Source organism: Augochlora pura, chromosome 9 (genome assembly GCF_028453695.1).
Source record: "Augochlora pura isolate Apur16 chromosome 9, APUR_v2.2.1, whole genome shotgun sequence".
NCBI lineage: Eukaryota > Metazoa > Arthropoda > Insecta > Hymenoptera > Halictidae > Augochlora > Augochlora pura.
The window spans coordinates 13,825,839-13,839,854 of NC_135780.1; the positions used below are offsets into that span (position 1 = coordinate 13,825,839).

Here is a 14,016-nt window from a genome sequence, read left to right on the forward strand (position 1 = left end):
TTCAGGGGTGAAATCAGCGAATAGGTCAGAATACGCGATTTCCTGCTCGAGGGATATCGACGTAAGGTCCTCGTCAATATCCACGTTTTTTAGTTGGCTCACAACAGAAATAGAAAAAGCTCTTACTTATTCATACCTTCCCGGTGTACGAGTTGGGAGAATCAATAAATCGACCGGCTAGCCGACGTTGTCCAACTAACCTTACTCCCAAGCCGCCACCGTCTTACTTATACACGACGATTCTAAATTAGTACCGCGAAGTTTTCCATTATATGTTTTGCCCGTAACCGACCGAAGACTTGCTACGTAATGCTCGCGAAGTCCCATCGATTCTCTTTCTTCTTCCAATGTCGGTCGTGTTTACACGTGTATACATATTTTCAAGAGAAATATACGGCGGAGGAAGTACGGTCCGCAGTTCTTGCGTTCTCACGGGCCCAATTACCGCTCTCCTCCACCGTGATCGGAAATAAGTGGACGAAGGCGTGGGCGCGAAGTCGGGGTTCGAGCGGAGGTGTCTGAACGCGGATCTCTAAATTTGTTTGTTTCCAGCGTAGCAGTTTTATTAGTACAAAAAGCATTTTTACAAAATAAATAAATTACAGGCTCTGAATGAGGAAAATGAACTCTCTTTCCCTATGCAGCTCTCTTTGCGTCTCGCGCTCTCCTTTCTCTCTCTCTCTCTCTCTCTCTCTCTCGTTTTCTCGTTTCAGCAGCCCTCTTGCGTGAAATTTGTTCCCCTCGATGAATAGAACTCGGCTCGGACGCGTTCCTGGGACCATGTCGAGAAAAGACGTGCTCGTACTAATATTTTCTTTTTCTTTTTTTCTTCCGTCGGCTGTTCGCGGGAACGCGTCTCCGGCCAACTCGTCCGGCGACGTTAAACTTTGAATTCGAATCGATGCTTGAATGATCCCAATTCCGCGAGAACGATCTTCGATTCTTCGTTCACCCTTCCTCCCCGTGGTAACCCCGTCGACCCGGCAGCCTCGCCGCCGCCGCCGCCGACCGTGCGGTTCCGCTGTCTCGATCCGTTCAGGTTCTCCTTTGTCCAGGGTGAAAGAAAGTCGAAGGTCACCGCGCGAGATTTCTTCTGTTTAGTATTGGTAGCCTCCATTGCTGGCGTAGCCTTGACCACCTCCACTACTTCCACCACCGGAGTAACCACCTCCGCCGCCTCCAGAGTAGCCACCCCCGCCGCCTCCAGAGTAGCCGCCACCGCCTCCTCCAGAGTAGCCGCCACCGCCTCCTCCAGAATAGCCACCTCCGCCGCCTCCAGAGTAGCCTCCATTACCTCCACCCGAGTAACCTCCACTGCTACCGCCACCCGAGTAACCTCCACCGCCGCCGGAGTATCCGCCGCCGTTTCCACCTCCAGAGTAGCCACCTCCACCGGAATAGCCACCGCCTCCGCCACCGCCGGAGTAGCCGCCGTTGCCGCCGCCGCCTCCGGAGTATCCGCTACAGTCGTAAAAGACACCGTGAAAATTTTATATCGCCGATCCCTCGAAATCCTTGTTGGATTGTACATGATATTTTACACTGTGTTTTTCCGAAACGCTTCTGTCGCGCGGAGTCGTAGCTTTTGAAGATTGTGTTAAGTGCTCGAAAGATTCTTGCCGTATACAGTCGAACGCCGAGTTCGGACAGCAAGGGTTGTGCGAGACCCGTGTACACACGGCCTGTTCGATTCGAGGCTTTTCTCAGTGACGAGTACGATTTTTACGAGCCGACAGGCTGATGGAAATAATTGGGAGTATCGCAATTAACGAATCGAATTATTTTTCTTGAAATTGGAAGTATTGCAACCTAACGTTGTAATTGCTCTGATTCACGATTACTGCGTATCAAAGTTAATAACTAAAGGTACCTGAATTTATCGGGTAACGAAAAGATAAGTTACGTGATCGGTAATAAACGAATCAAAGAAATAAAACGACGATCGTCGATCCGCGACGCCCACTCGTGACCGAGCACCCTGTGTACACGTGGTTTTGTTTTCCGCTCCTTTTGTTTTTTTTAGCAATGAAGATATTGTGTTAAGTGCCCGAAAGATTCCTGCCACTCGACTTCATGGAATGCTTGACTAGGAGTGGCAAGTAACTAAAGGTGGATCAGTTTCATGATTCCGCGTTGTACAGACGGTTGAATTTATTTGTCCTGTGCGAGATCCAAGTCGAGTACGATAGAACTCCATGTGTCCAAAAGTTTAGAATGCTCGGGAACACAGCCAATTTGGGATTGTTTTAACGATGAGACGGTTTAAAGGATTTCACGACTCTACAAAATGCTTCCGAAAGAGTGACTCGTTTAACCGAAATGATTCGTCCATTGAAAACCACGATATGGACAAAAATAAACGATAGTTTTATCAAAAGTAAGATTCGTTCAAAAGATAGCGTTTCGAGTACAGTAGAACTTGCTCTGCGGTAAATTATTTATTCCAGTTGGTTCTGATGCTTTTTTATATAGACTCCATCACGAGTTAATAAATATTTTAATTGTAGAAGCGAAACTTCCAAAAATGTTCAGTGGTTCTGAGAGGGACATAAAGGGTCCGTAGAGTGTAAGACGAGGGGTACTTCCAGACGCGTGGAGTTCCGCCATAATTTGAGACAACAAAAGTAAATAATATCGTGACTTTTACCCTCCGAAACTGCCACCACCGGTGCTAGGTGTACCGTAAGACGACGAAGGTCTCCCAAATCCTCCCCCGCCTCCAGTAGGCGCCCCATAGCTAGTTGACACACCACCTCCACTGGGAGCTCCATACGTTGACGACGGTCTTCCGCCGCCGTTGCCGCCGCGGGACGGCGCACCATAAGATCCGGACGGTGCCGAATAACCACCGTTACCACCGCCAGAGGATGGTGCCCCATAGTTGCTGGACGGTCTTCCGCCTCCGCCGCTGCCGCCGCCGCCAAATCCAGGCGCGCCGTAAGTCGACGACGGTCTTCCGCCTCCCGTAGGAGCCCCGTAGGTCGAGGATGGCCTTCCGCCGCCGTTGGGGGCTCCGTAAGTAGAGGACGGTCCTCCACCTCCTCCGCCGCCTCCACCGAAACCTGGGGCACCGTAGCTGGAGGATATTCCACCCCCGTTACCTCCACCGAATCCTGGAGCACCGTATGTCGACGACGGTCCTCCGCCACCTCCGCCATTGTAACCGCCGCCTCCACCGCCTCCACCGTTGTAACCACCACCGCCTCCGCCGCTAGGTGCGCCGTAGTTTGACGATGGACGACCATTGCTACCACCGGATGGGGCACCGTAAGTGGAAGATGGTCCACCGCCGCCGAAGCTTCCTCCGCCTAAGTTTGGCGTCCCATAGCTGGTCGATGGAGGTAAGTAGCTGCCCGAAATCGGCGCTGAAAAATAAACCATTTATTAGATTCATTCATCGTTTTCACCACAAAGGCGCAAAGTCATCTATCATTATTTTAATTTATATTTCAGTTATACCATAAGTTATACAGCAAGTTCATATTATATAGATCGACATTTTTCGTTTAGATTTATTATTCGAATTATTTTACAAAATACAAGGCATATAGCTGGTGTCTTCAACATTCTCTACTCATGACACCATTGAACACGATTATATCGCGCCACTGAGATGACTATCTTAACAAGATTTAGCCACTGAAGCTTGATCGCTGACTCCTTAGTTGTTACTCTAAATTAAGGCGACGATATAATTTCGAGTAATCTCGAGATTACGTTGTTCCATACATAATATTAGAATTTATTCTCTGTTCTCCATTATGCCAAATTATTATTTCCATTTCAGCGAGGATATCGTCACGTTTAACTGCAACGCTGCAAAATTATTCATCGCAAGTAAGTTAGAAAGAAAGGAATTTGCATAGAGCAAGGAATGCATTTCAGCAGTTTTATCCTCGCGCTCGTACGTTCGCAGTTGTTCTTCAGGAACGAGAGATAAAGAGAGATTCGACTGCGATTAAGCTTCGTAATTATTCACAGGAAAGTAGTTTATGATTTCGCACTGTATTCTCTTAATGGTTCTCCTCGTTCTCGCCGGAACAGCTTCGAGATCATGGAAATCAGAGCTATGGCCTATTGTCTCTAATCAAGTACGCGATTGCCACGAATCTTCTCCGTATTGTTCCCCGTCTATGCACTTTCTCGGGAAGCCATTTCTAATTAAATATCTATAATTAACCATTTAAACCTGATTCATTAAATTTTATTAAATTTCATCCACTTAATATTAAATTTAATTTTATTATTATATCAATTTATTACGAAGAATCATTTCACTGTTTATACATTTTATTTCATCCATTTAATATTAAATTTAATTTTATTATCATATCAATTTATTATTAGGAACCATTTCACTGTTTATACATTTTAACATTAATGTTTAAACAGTTCCTTTGAGACAAAATGTTTTCGCTGCAAACGCTGTTCTCAGTGTAATGCCAACGAATGTGATTTCTATTAATTTTCCATAAACTCTCTATGGAATGTTAAATAAATTTTGAAGAATCGTGGCCCCGTCGAACTTATTTGGAAAGATGCCCGCTGGTGAAAGAATACACTCTAATTAACAGACTTTGCATAACGCCCGAGCATATCGCCGTGAAATCGCAACTAGATCGTAACCAATTTCCATCGAGAAACACAATTACAATGTGATTATGCGGTCGGGTCTTAAGAGAACGTGCCTGGTATCAAAATAGCAATCGCGGAGAACGTGTCGTCACCCGTGGTCATTATATCTAAAATATTGTCGTGATTCGAATGCCACTCCGATGACGTTTTTTTTATAGTATTGTTCTTATGGTCGCGCGATGACGTGTTTTCACTTTCTTTTTCATCTTTGATACGTTGCTCATTCCTTGGATGCTAACAATTTGTTCAATAGCACCTCTGCGATTCCTCGGATCGCAAATTGCGTTCGACGATTGATTATTTATTGAAATCCCTTTATGAAAGTGAAAATAACTGAAAATATAGCGAAACCTTCCTCGTTAAATATTGTACCCTATTTTTAGTATTAACATTAAAGTTATAATTATCCGAGCGAATATAGATATATCATTATTATTATCGGTTAACGAACGAATAATTTTATTATTAATAAAAAAAATATTAGTCTTCGTTAAACCTGCCAATTTTGGTCGTAAATCGCAGAAAGTTCGCTATCTTGTCCACAGGTTGTCATTTGCGAGCAGACTTCCTCGGCGATGTCGAAATATCAACGTTTAAAGCGATTCTTCATAAAAAGAAAATGGCTGGCTGGGCACAGCTAATTACACATTGTTTACACTCGCCGGTCCCTACAATTTAAGCCGAGTTCCGTTAAAAGAAGCGATCGTCAAGATTGTTGCTTGTGTGTCTCCGTACTTGTTAGCTCGTATCACCGGGAACGATCTTCTCGCTTCATGTTAGGAGACAATTGTTCACCTATTGTTCCTTGAAACTGCTACTGTAACGAGCAATTCGTTTTTTCGTCCAAACTACTTTGTCAATATTTATAAAAAAATGTCATATCGAAGATAAATGCACGAAGGTCGGGATATTTAACCTTTTGAGAACTCCAGAGCCATTTAATATTCATTTTCGGAGGGTTCGTCAAAGGGTTAAGCAATTACTCTGTCTTAGAAGGAAATGGACAAAAGTTCGTCGCGTTGTAAAGAGGAACTGTTTAAGGCTCGTTTGTTGTTTATCGGAGACGTCGAACTCCGTTAAAGCGACAGAAACGATTTATATCAGAGTCGTGTCCTGATTTTTCAATTTCGTGTCTAATTTTTATTCACCGCCGGATGTCCGTCGCCAAAGAGAAACTTATCGCGCGGCGATCGCGTGAAATGTTTATCCTTTGGCCTGGCTTTAATCCGTGAGAGTGCCGGAGCAATAGTTCCATCACGTCTCGCTAACCGTCGCATTATCGCGGAACATCGGGATCACGTATTACCCCGAATTGCTTATCTCGACTTTCTACGTTTTGTTTTACCACGCTTTTGGAAATTATACCTATCGCGATGATACATTAGAATGCGTTCTATATCGTGTTCACTGTGTATTAGGTATTACATATTTTAGTATAATGTATTATATATTTTAGTATAATGTATTATATATTTTAGTATAATGTATTATATATTATAGTGTAATGGATTATATATTTATAGTATAATGTATTATATATTGTAGCATAATCTATATAATATATCATAGTATAATCTATTATATATCACAGCATAATCTATAATATATCATAGTAATATAATAACACAATCTATTATAAATAAAAAAATACTAGACGATGCTTTTTCAGGAAATTTCTGAAAATTTGATTTCTCGAAACAGTAATATAATTAAAGATAAAAAGTATTATAAATGCAAAAATTATTAAAAACATCTGATGATTTATACTCGGCTGAAAGTGTAGGTAACAGGAGCTAAGTCGCTTCGTTTTGTAGCAGTAATCCGTCGCTATCTTCGGACGTGATTATTCGGTAAAGCGAAGAAGGTTAAAGACTTCGTGTTTACGGCGTTCAGTCGAATGAATACTTATTGTTGCCGGTAAAAAGAATTTCTTATTGTAGTCGCGTATTACCCCAAATTATCTGGCCGAGCTTTCTACTATTTTGTAGAGTTTTCAACTTTCCTCGCATTTCGACCTTGTTGGACGATTTGTGTCAAAGTTGTAACAATTATAGACCGGTTCTTATTCTGCCTTTATTGTTATTAATGAATGCATTTTTAATTATGCTACGCAACTTTAATTCTACCGATTAAATTATACACATTTTCTGTTAACACTAATCGAAAAAAATGACCGCTTTTAAAAAACTAATCGACTAATTTATTTTACAGCATTTACTATTGTTTTACTCTTTTTCGTTAAATGGTTATAAAAATCTGTCAGACCTTTTTTGTTACTAACACGCGAAGAGTTGATTAACTGCACGTGTTGCGACGTGTTGCTATATTTAAAAAACAATGCCACGGTTCCATGATTTATTTTTTTTATTTACGCGAGGAGAAATTGGAAAATTAAAACGTTTTCCAGAATTCTTGTTTAGATACAATTCGACGAATAAATAAATCGGGAATAACGTGTCGAGGTTTCCCCGAAACGGTTCAGAAAAATTGCTGCTCCCCTTCTCCGATTTTAATTGCTACTTCGCGGACAGGCTCGCACGTGGGAGAATGCAAGGGAGAGAACGCGAAAAGAGATCGAAGGAAGCCCGGTGTCCGATTAAATTATACTGCAGTCGCGAGGTTGTACTACGGAAAGCGAGGAATAGAGAAAGTAAAATAGCACTTTCTTCGGTAGAACGGACTCGTAGCAAAATTAATATTAATTGATCCCGTCAATATTTACGCTGAAACGACCGAGATCTAGCAGCGACTAACAAGTAGCACCTTGTAAAAATTACGAGATCGAGTTTGCTCAATTATTGCACAATTTTTGTAACAATGCGTGCTTGAACAAAGAGATTTTTAATGGAAACAGCTTTAAGAATTTAATAATTATAAAAATAGAAACGCGAAGCCGTTAATTATATTATTAGATTTAGAGGGTCATTTGATTTACCGGTGGCAAATTTTGTATTAAAAAATTACGCGCACCGCGTCGATTTTTAATCTTTTTACTACCGATTTCTGTCACGATTAAGTTAAAAAAAAAAGATTCGTCGCGTAATTCTTACCCTCAGCCTGGATGTTCTGTAGGAGCAGGGCCGTAGCGAGTACGGTCGCTGCCAAAGAGGCCCAGCTGGTCGCGGGCCTCATGGCTGGAACGCGTGCGGGATGTATCAAAGTAGCTGGACGACAATTCTCACATACACGAACTGCCCTTTAATCACGGGCGTACGTTTCCTCGATCGGTTCCACGCGTGTCTCTGATAGGAATCGGTCAAGCGACGAAAAACAAAACTATAGATTCAGATCGGATCGCGGAGGCCACGTAGCCTGCTCGACGCATCCGTAAGATTTCGTCTAACATGGTTCAAACATCGGAGATCTGGCTTATATAGTTGGCCGTCTTTCGGAGAAAGTCTTCGCGGGAGTACAAGAGGATGCTACCAGGTAGGACATCTTGGTGAACGTGGGGTTAATGCCGGGAGGGGAGCCATAGAGGAGGGGGAGCGTCGATCGCGGGAGATCAGCGTTCAGGAAAATTTAATCTAATAAATTGTTGATCATTTTACTTCAGTTTGGCTATCCGTCCATATATATATTTATGGTTAAATATTCATTTATGATTATTTATCCGTTTATGATTATACATATCTGTCTATGATTATATATCCATTTATGGTTATTTATCTGTCCCTAATTGCAGGACGATCGACAATCCTTCTTTAATAAAATAGAGACGACGAATAATAAAATTTATTCGTTTATGTCAAAATTAAGCGGTTATTATTGGAAACAGAACGGATTGAATAGCCTTAAAATAATTAAGAAAACCACCTTGAAATCGACGCTTTTACATTTTCCAAAAGAATTCGCATTTTATTTTTCTCTTTTAAATCTCTATAGATAAATAATTACTTCGAAGCTAGCATTAACGCGACAATGAGGTTCACTGGACCGATTGCCGTGCATTTGACAGGTAACAATTTGAAATTGAAAAATTTAAATGGTACGCGAGAATCGAATGGGTAATTGCAGCTGAAAGTCGGCTGGACAATTACGTTCTCGAATAAAATCCACTCCGATGAACAAAACCGTGTCGGCGTCGTTAAAGTTACGCTCGATCACAATTGAATATAATTAATGGATCGATCGATTAATATTATTCAACTGCTCGGCCGGTATTAAGGGGTTACACCGTCCCGAGCTTCGCCATCGACGTATCTTTTTTATCCCCGGCCTCCTCGCGGATCCGTCTCCTCCTTTGTCTTTTCATCGCCGGTCCCGTCCTCCGTCCCTTTTCCAACATTTTTCTTTCCACCAGCGTCACGAACTTAACGTTCTTGTTATGATAAATTACGGCAGACGCGGCCTTGATGTCATACCTGATGGAAGAGCGATCGCGGGAGGATGATGATAGTAACAATCGCCCGGAGGGCCTCGCATAGATCCGCGCCGTACGAGTTATTCGACGTTTCGTCATTTTAGAAAATATTTATGTAGATTATTTATTCGCGTCTTTTCGTAATCGCTCAACAATGAACTTTTCAAGCTGCGTGCCCTTTACTTTGACAACCCCGCGCGCCGTTGTACGACGAAAGGTTCCCTACATTGTTGCTAACCATTGAAAAGTCGCTGGTGGAAACTGATTCAGCTTGGACGCCTGCCGTCGTTTACGTTTAAGCGAATTAATAAATAAATTTTTCTTTATTTATTAATAAAAATTATAAGTTGAAAATTGACCGAAGCTTCTATAATTTATGTTCGATTTTTATAGTATTCGTCGCGATGTTCGCGACGATAAAATTTGTTCCCGCGTTGGAAATTTATTTTTAATACGCGGCATCAATTAATTTTGCTTGAAACTCGCGTTCGGCAACGCGTGATATGTTTTACGTAATAACGACCACCGCGGGCAATTTCGAGGCGCAATCTGGGTTGCAATTCGAGTTCGATATTTAAAGATGCAATTAAATATTTTAATGGACGATTCGTCGGAAGCCCTCGTCGAAATAAAATCGCGCGGCTCGTTAGCGGAAGCAATTAGTTCGAACAGTTTTGCGATCTCATTTTAATTGAACCAGTTCCGTTTTCTTTTCGTTAGAATATATTTTCGTACGGCGCGCGGGGGGGGGGGGAGTTTCACCGTCCGATTTGAACGGGTTCGCGAAATTATAAAGAACGTTGAAAGTTCAATGTCATTGAGGATTCAGAGAGCGGTCGTGATCTAAGCTTTCGGTCCCGGACGTGAATTTAATTCGTAGTCAAATTTTCAGGAGAACTTGCGCTCTGGGATGTACGCTACAGGTATTAAAAGTTTGTTCGCGTTGACCGATCAGAAAAGACAGCTCTCGCATTCCTAATAGACTTTTGTTCTCTCTTTTAAATTCATATAATATGATCGGCTGTTGCATAACATTTGATTTCGGTTGTTTTAAGCACCATTGTACGAATAAAATTATTCGCGAGAAATTAATAGTCAAACTAATATAAATTAATTTTAAACAGGCATAAATTGAATTTTTACCTTGACTTAGTGGATAATTATTATACATTTGAAAAAACGGCGAGGAGTTCCGTCGCGAAATCAAATTATTTTCTACATTAATTAGTCTTTCGAATTATAAATTGACGTTGATATTAAACTAAAAATTAGGCCTTGAAGTGCTGTCTAATTCGGTTGTTAATAAAAAAAAACTATCGCGTTGCAAGCAGTCGCGGTGGCAAGCGACGTTATCGATTGACTTTTCAAAATGGTGGCTGCACTCTCTAAAAATAGCGTGGTCAGAAAAATTCTGTCGGTTCCCTTTCCGACAAAATCAAAGCGATCCCTTCTTTTCTCGACATTTCATGAGGTCGCCGCGTACGAAACGCCGGATTTCTGTGACGCGCGAAGCGCACCCCGCTTTGACAGTCTTCTCGCATATCGTCATAATTTTCGCCCGAAAGAATTTCTTCAAAATTCTTATTCCAAGTTTTCTATTCAATTCTATTCAATTTCTATATGTTACATTATTTCTATAAAATTACTATACAGTCATTTTATTATACATTTCGTACGTACTCATTTTATTAAATATCTCGCATGTGTTTATTTTATCAAATATTTCATCGATCATTTCGCAACCCACTATTATACATAACAATTACTTGTAAAAATAATTATACATAAAAAAGGCATTTGTGCCTTAAAAACTAGTTCGTAGTAGAGTGTCGCAGCAAATGGGTCACGTTCTAATTAAATAAACGTCTTTTTGCTACACACTTAAAAATGGCCGATATTATGGCGATCAGAAAAAAAAGGGTTAGGATATTTTATAGTTCTCATCAACACATTCGAATCTGGGCCAGCTATTCATATTACCGCAACGTTGTCATACCGGGTGCATCTCGACACCGGTGGCAGCTTGGTATTGGCCGCGTTATTGCTACACGGGGCAATAATAAATCGTCGATTTAGCAACGTTATTTCAGCAATCGGTGAGAGTGTGCTGGGGTATTGGATGGATTTCGTGGTATATATATATATGTATATATATATATATATATTGATACGGAACGTTGAAACAAAAAAATATCCGTGGAACGATCCGCGGCAGATACAAAATCAGATGTTTTATCTAACATCGGGATCGAATCGCTGAATGGAACCGAACACAGCGTGCCATTCCCACGTTTCTGACGGAACCGAGGAAAATCCTCTTCCATATGGAAACTCCAGATTGTTAATGTAGTCTGAATCGAGGCGACCCAGGTCACCGTTTACGAGAATTTTCCCTTTGTATTAAAATGTAATCGATTCATTGCGAAAATTGCCAGAAGACGAGTGAGAAAAATGATAAGGTTACTTGTATTCTTATACTTAACTATTTTTATTTAAATATACAATAACTATTTTTTAATAAATTGAGCCACGTTTGCTTTCTTATTAATTTATTAATTTTTCTTCTCCTTAAATCTATTACTCTGTTTCATCAAATTCATTGCATTAAATTATTTTTATCGATCAGTGTTATTAACCAAATAATTGATTTATCAAACAAAGTATTCTTATACTATCTTTCGAATCAGCTGATTTATTAATTATTTCTCTATCTTGTTTCCCTATGATATTTTCAATATTAATGATTCGCAATCAGTGTTCGCTTCACTGTATGTGTATGTACGTGTAGCCAGAGTCCTCGACGGTACATATATAGCCGCGAGCAAACGTAGCAGCATTCGCTAGCAGCAAGATAACATTGCGAAATTCGTTAGTGAAATTGGATGCCTAAAATTCGACAATGGCGGTATGTAAATGTACGGTATGCCCGCAGTTAATATAGTATGCAAGGTTGGATCGTGGCTATAGCATATGCAGATACCTACCGCCGGATGACGAAACAATAGCTATCGTGGACTCCTATTACTAATTAGTTTTTTTACGCGTGCTTTGTCTCAGAAAATCATCATCGCCGATGTAAACCCGGAAACGCCGCTCCTCTTTCGGCGCTCAATTATGTTTGATGTGTTAGCCAAATTGTCCGAAACGAAGACTAATCGATCAAAATCCAATTAATTAAATTTTTATAATGTTTGGCGAAGATAGTGCATTAATTGGCGCATTCTGTATTTCGAGTTGCACAGAATTAAAATTGAATTATTTTAATGATATATATATATAATATAATATATAACATAATATATAGAATACAATCTATTATAGTTCATAATCTACACCTCAAATAAATAAAATATATCATTAATCGAGTTCAACATGATTTTTCCTAATAATCAAACGTCAATTTTAATTATAAAATACCAGATGTAATTGTTAATGAAACTCCAAGCTTATGCTACTTATAAACTATATCAAGTGATTATTGCTCTCGCAATTAATGCATTAGGTAATAATCGTTGAACTTTCGTTCGAGAAAAGAATACTTTACGATCGTAGAATTCAGTGAAACTCTGGAACCAGATCATATAATTATGACTAAAAAGTTTCCGATGATCATACGAAGGCACGAGAAAGGTGTAATAGCCCATTATTCCTTTTCGAATCTGGACTACGTAATAATAGCAACATTACGTTGCCGGGACGTCGGGCGTGCATAAAAAGACCATAAAAATAAAAAAAAAGTTCGACCGCTTACGGTATGAGTCATTGTATAGCAAAATGACTTGAAACGAATTATGAAATCTCACTGACAAACTTTTCTTTAACCGATTATTGGTCGTTTCTGTGGCCGAAGAAACGTTAATATAGTATTTCTAAATAATTGTTGCCAAATAAATATTTTCAAATGACAGGAAACCTGAGTTTTAATTAAAATCAGTTCGTTTATTGGAAAAGTTCTCTATCTCAATTTGAAGAAGTACGCAGGGTGGGTGCGCAACATGCGTGCGTTAGGCTAGCTGCGACTCTCACGGGCCGGCCACTTAAAGGGTTAGACCACTTTGCAGATCTATTTGAAATTCAAAGAATAAATTAGCGAACGCTTCGATCCTGAAATTCAGGAGATAAAAATAGAAATTAAGGCAGAATAAAATTAGGGTAAAATAGACAAGATCGAATTTTTAATTGTCAATGAAAATTGTTAAGATTTAAGGTGATCGTCGTGCCACTAATTTCTCGTTTCACCATCTATTTTATCCGCCATGGTTTCGCTTTCAACGAAATATCTAGGCGACCGATTTCACGTGCCTTAGAATTAATACAGCTCAATCATTTTAAATGATCGATCGCATTTTTGTACATCGCCGACTGTTATTATTACGCTCTTCGCTTGTACATCGAAGAAGAAACAGAGAGATTTCGACAGCCGCGCACGAGAATGAAATCTTCTCGAATTAGCGTTAAGAAGTAGCCACGATTATGACTAATACGACCGCAACGCTCGCATCGCGAACCACGGCTCGCCGCGGCTCGTTGCGATATACGGAGCAGAGATGACGAGGAGCGATGATTTCTAGACCGAGGACATGATCTGCCTACGGAACGCGAAGCCGTTCGCGAAAATGACGTTATCGTTGATCGAACAACAGATCCAGAGCTCGACGGAGGACAGTGTAATCGAGCAAAACGACGGATTGCCGCGGATCGTCGTGGATCGTTGCTAAGTTTCACGACTCTTGCTCGATACGCCGACGTGATGAACTACGCCGGCTGATTGCATCGCCGAGTAAATTTATTCGGACGGTTAGGCGGTGCAAATTGGAAGAGTGATGTATCGATACTCTTATAGTTGACTTTACGGTGGCCTCTTAGCCGAAGAAAAATGGCCAATTTATGTATTTATACGTTGATTACGTTCCGCCCCGTAACTACGGAAACGAGAACGAGAACGGGCATTGAATTGTTGCAGTGGATAATTCCTAGTTATTCGCAGTTTAACCGGTGGATATTTGTTTTATTAGTTA

The 14,016-nt window shown here is 40.6% G+C and overlaps 1 protein-coding gene and 1 long non-coding RNA gene across 2 annotated transcripts in view; one reads left to right on the forward strand and one right to left on the reverse strand.

Annotated features, from left to right (window-relative positions):
* Positions 1-504: 504 nt before the first annotated feature.
* LOC144475232 (uncharacterized) overlaps positions 505-14,016 on the reverse strand; it is a 28,998-nt gene continuing 15,486 nt past the window's right edge. The window contains exons 2-3 of the mRNA XM_078190916.1: positions 2,648-3,365; positions 505-1,461 (exon numbers count right to left, since the gene is read on the reverse strand). Of these exons, the coding sequence (XP_078047042.1) occupies positions 1,098-1,461; positions 2,648-3,365 (1,082 nt within the window). The 3' untranslated portion in view covers positions 505-1,097. The remainder of the gene's footprint in view (positions 1,462-2,647; positions 3,366-14,016) is intronic.
* Positions 2,902-6,208, forward strand: LOC144475234 (uncharacterized). The gene is made up of 3 exons (XR_013494835.1): positions 2,902-3,341; positions 3,788-3,837; positions 5,181-6,208. It is a non-coding gene; the product is annotated as an uncharacterized LOC144475234 (long non-coding RNA).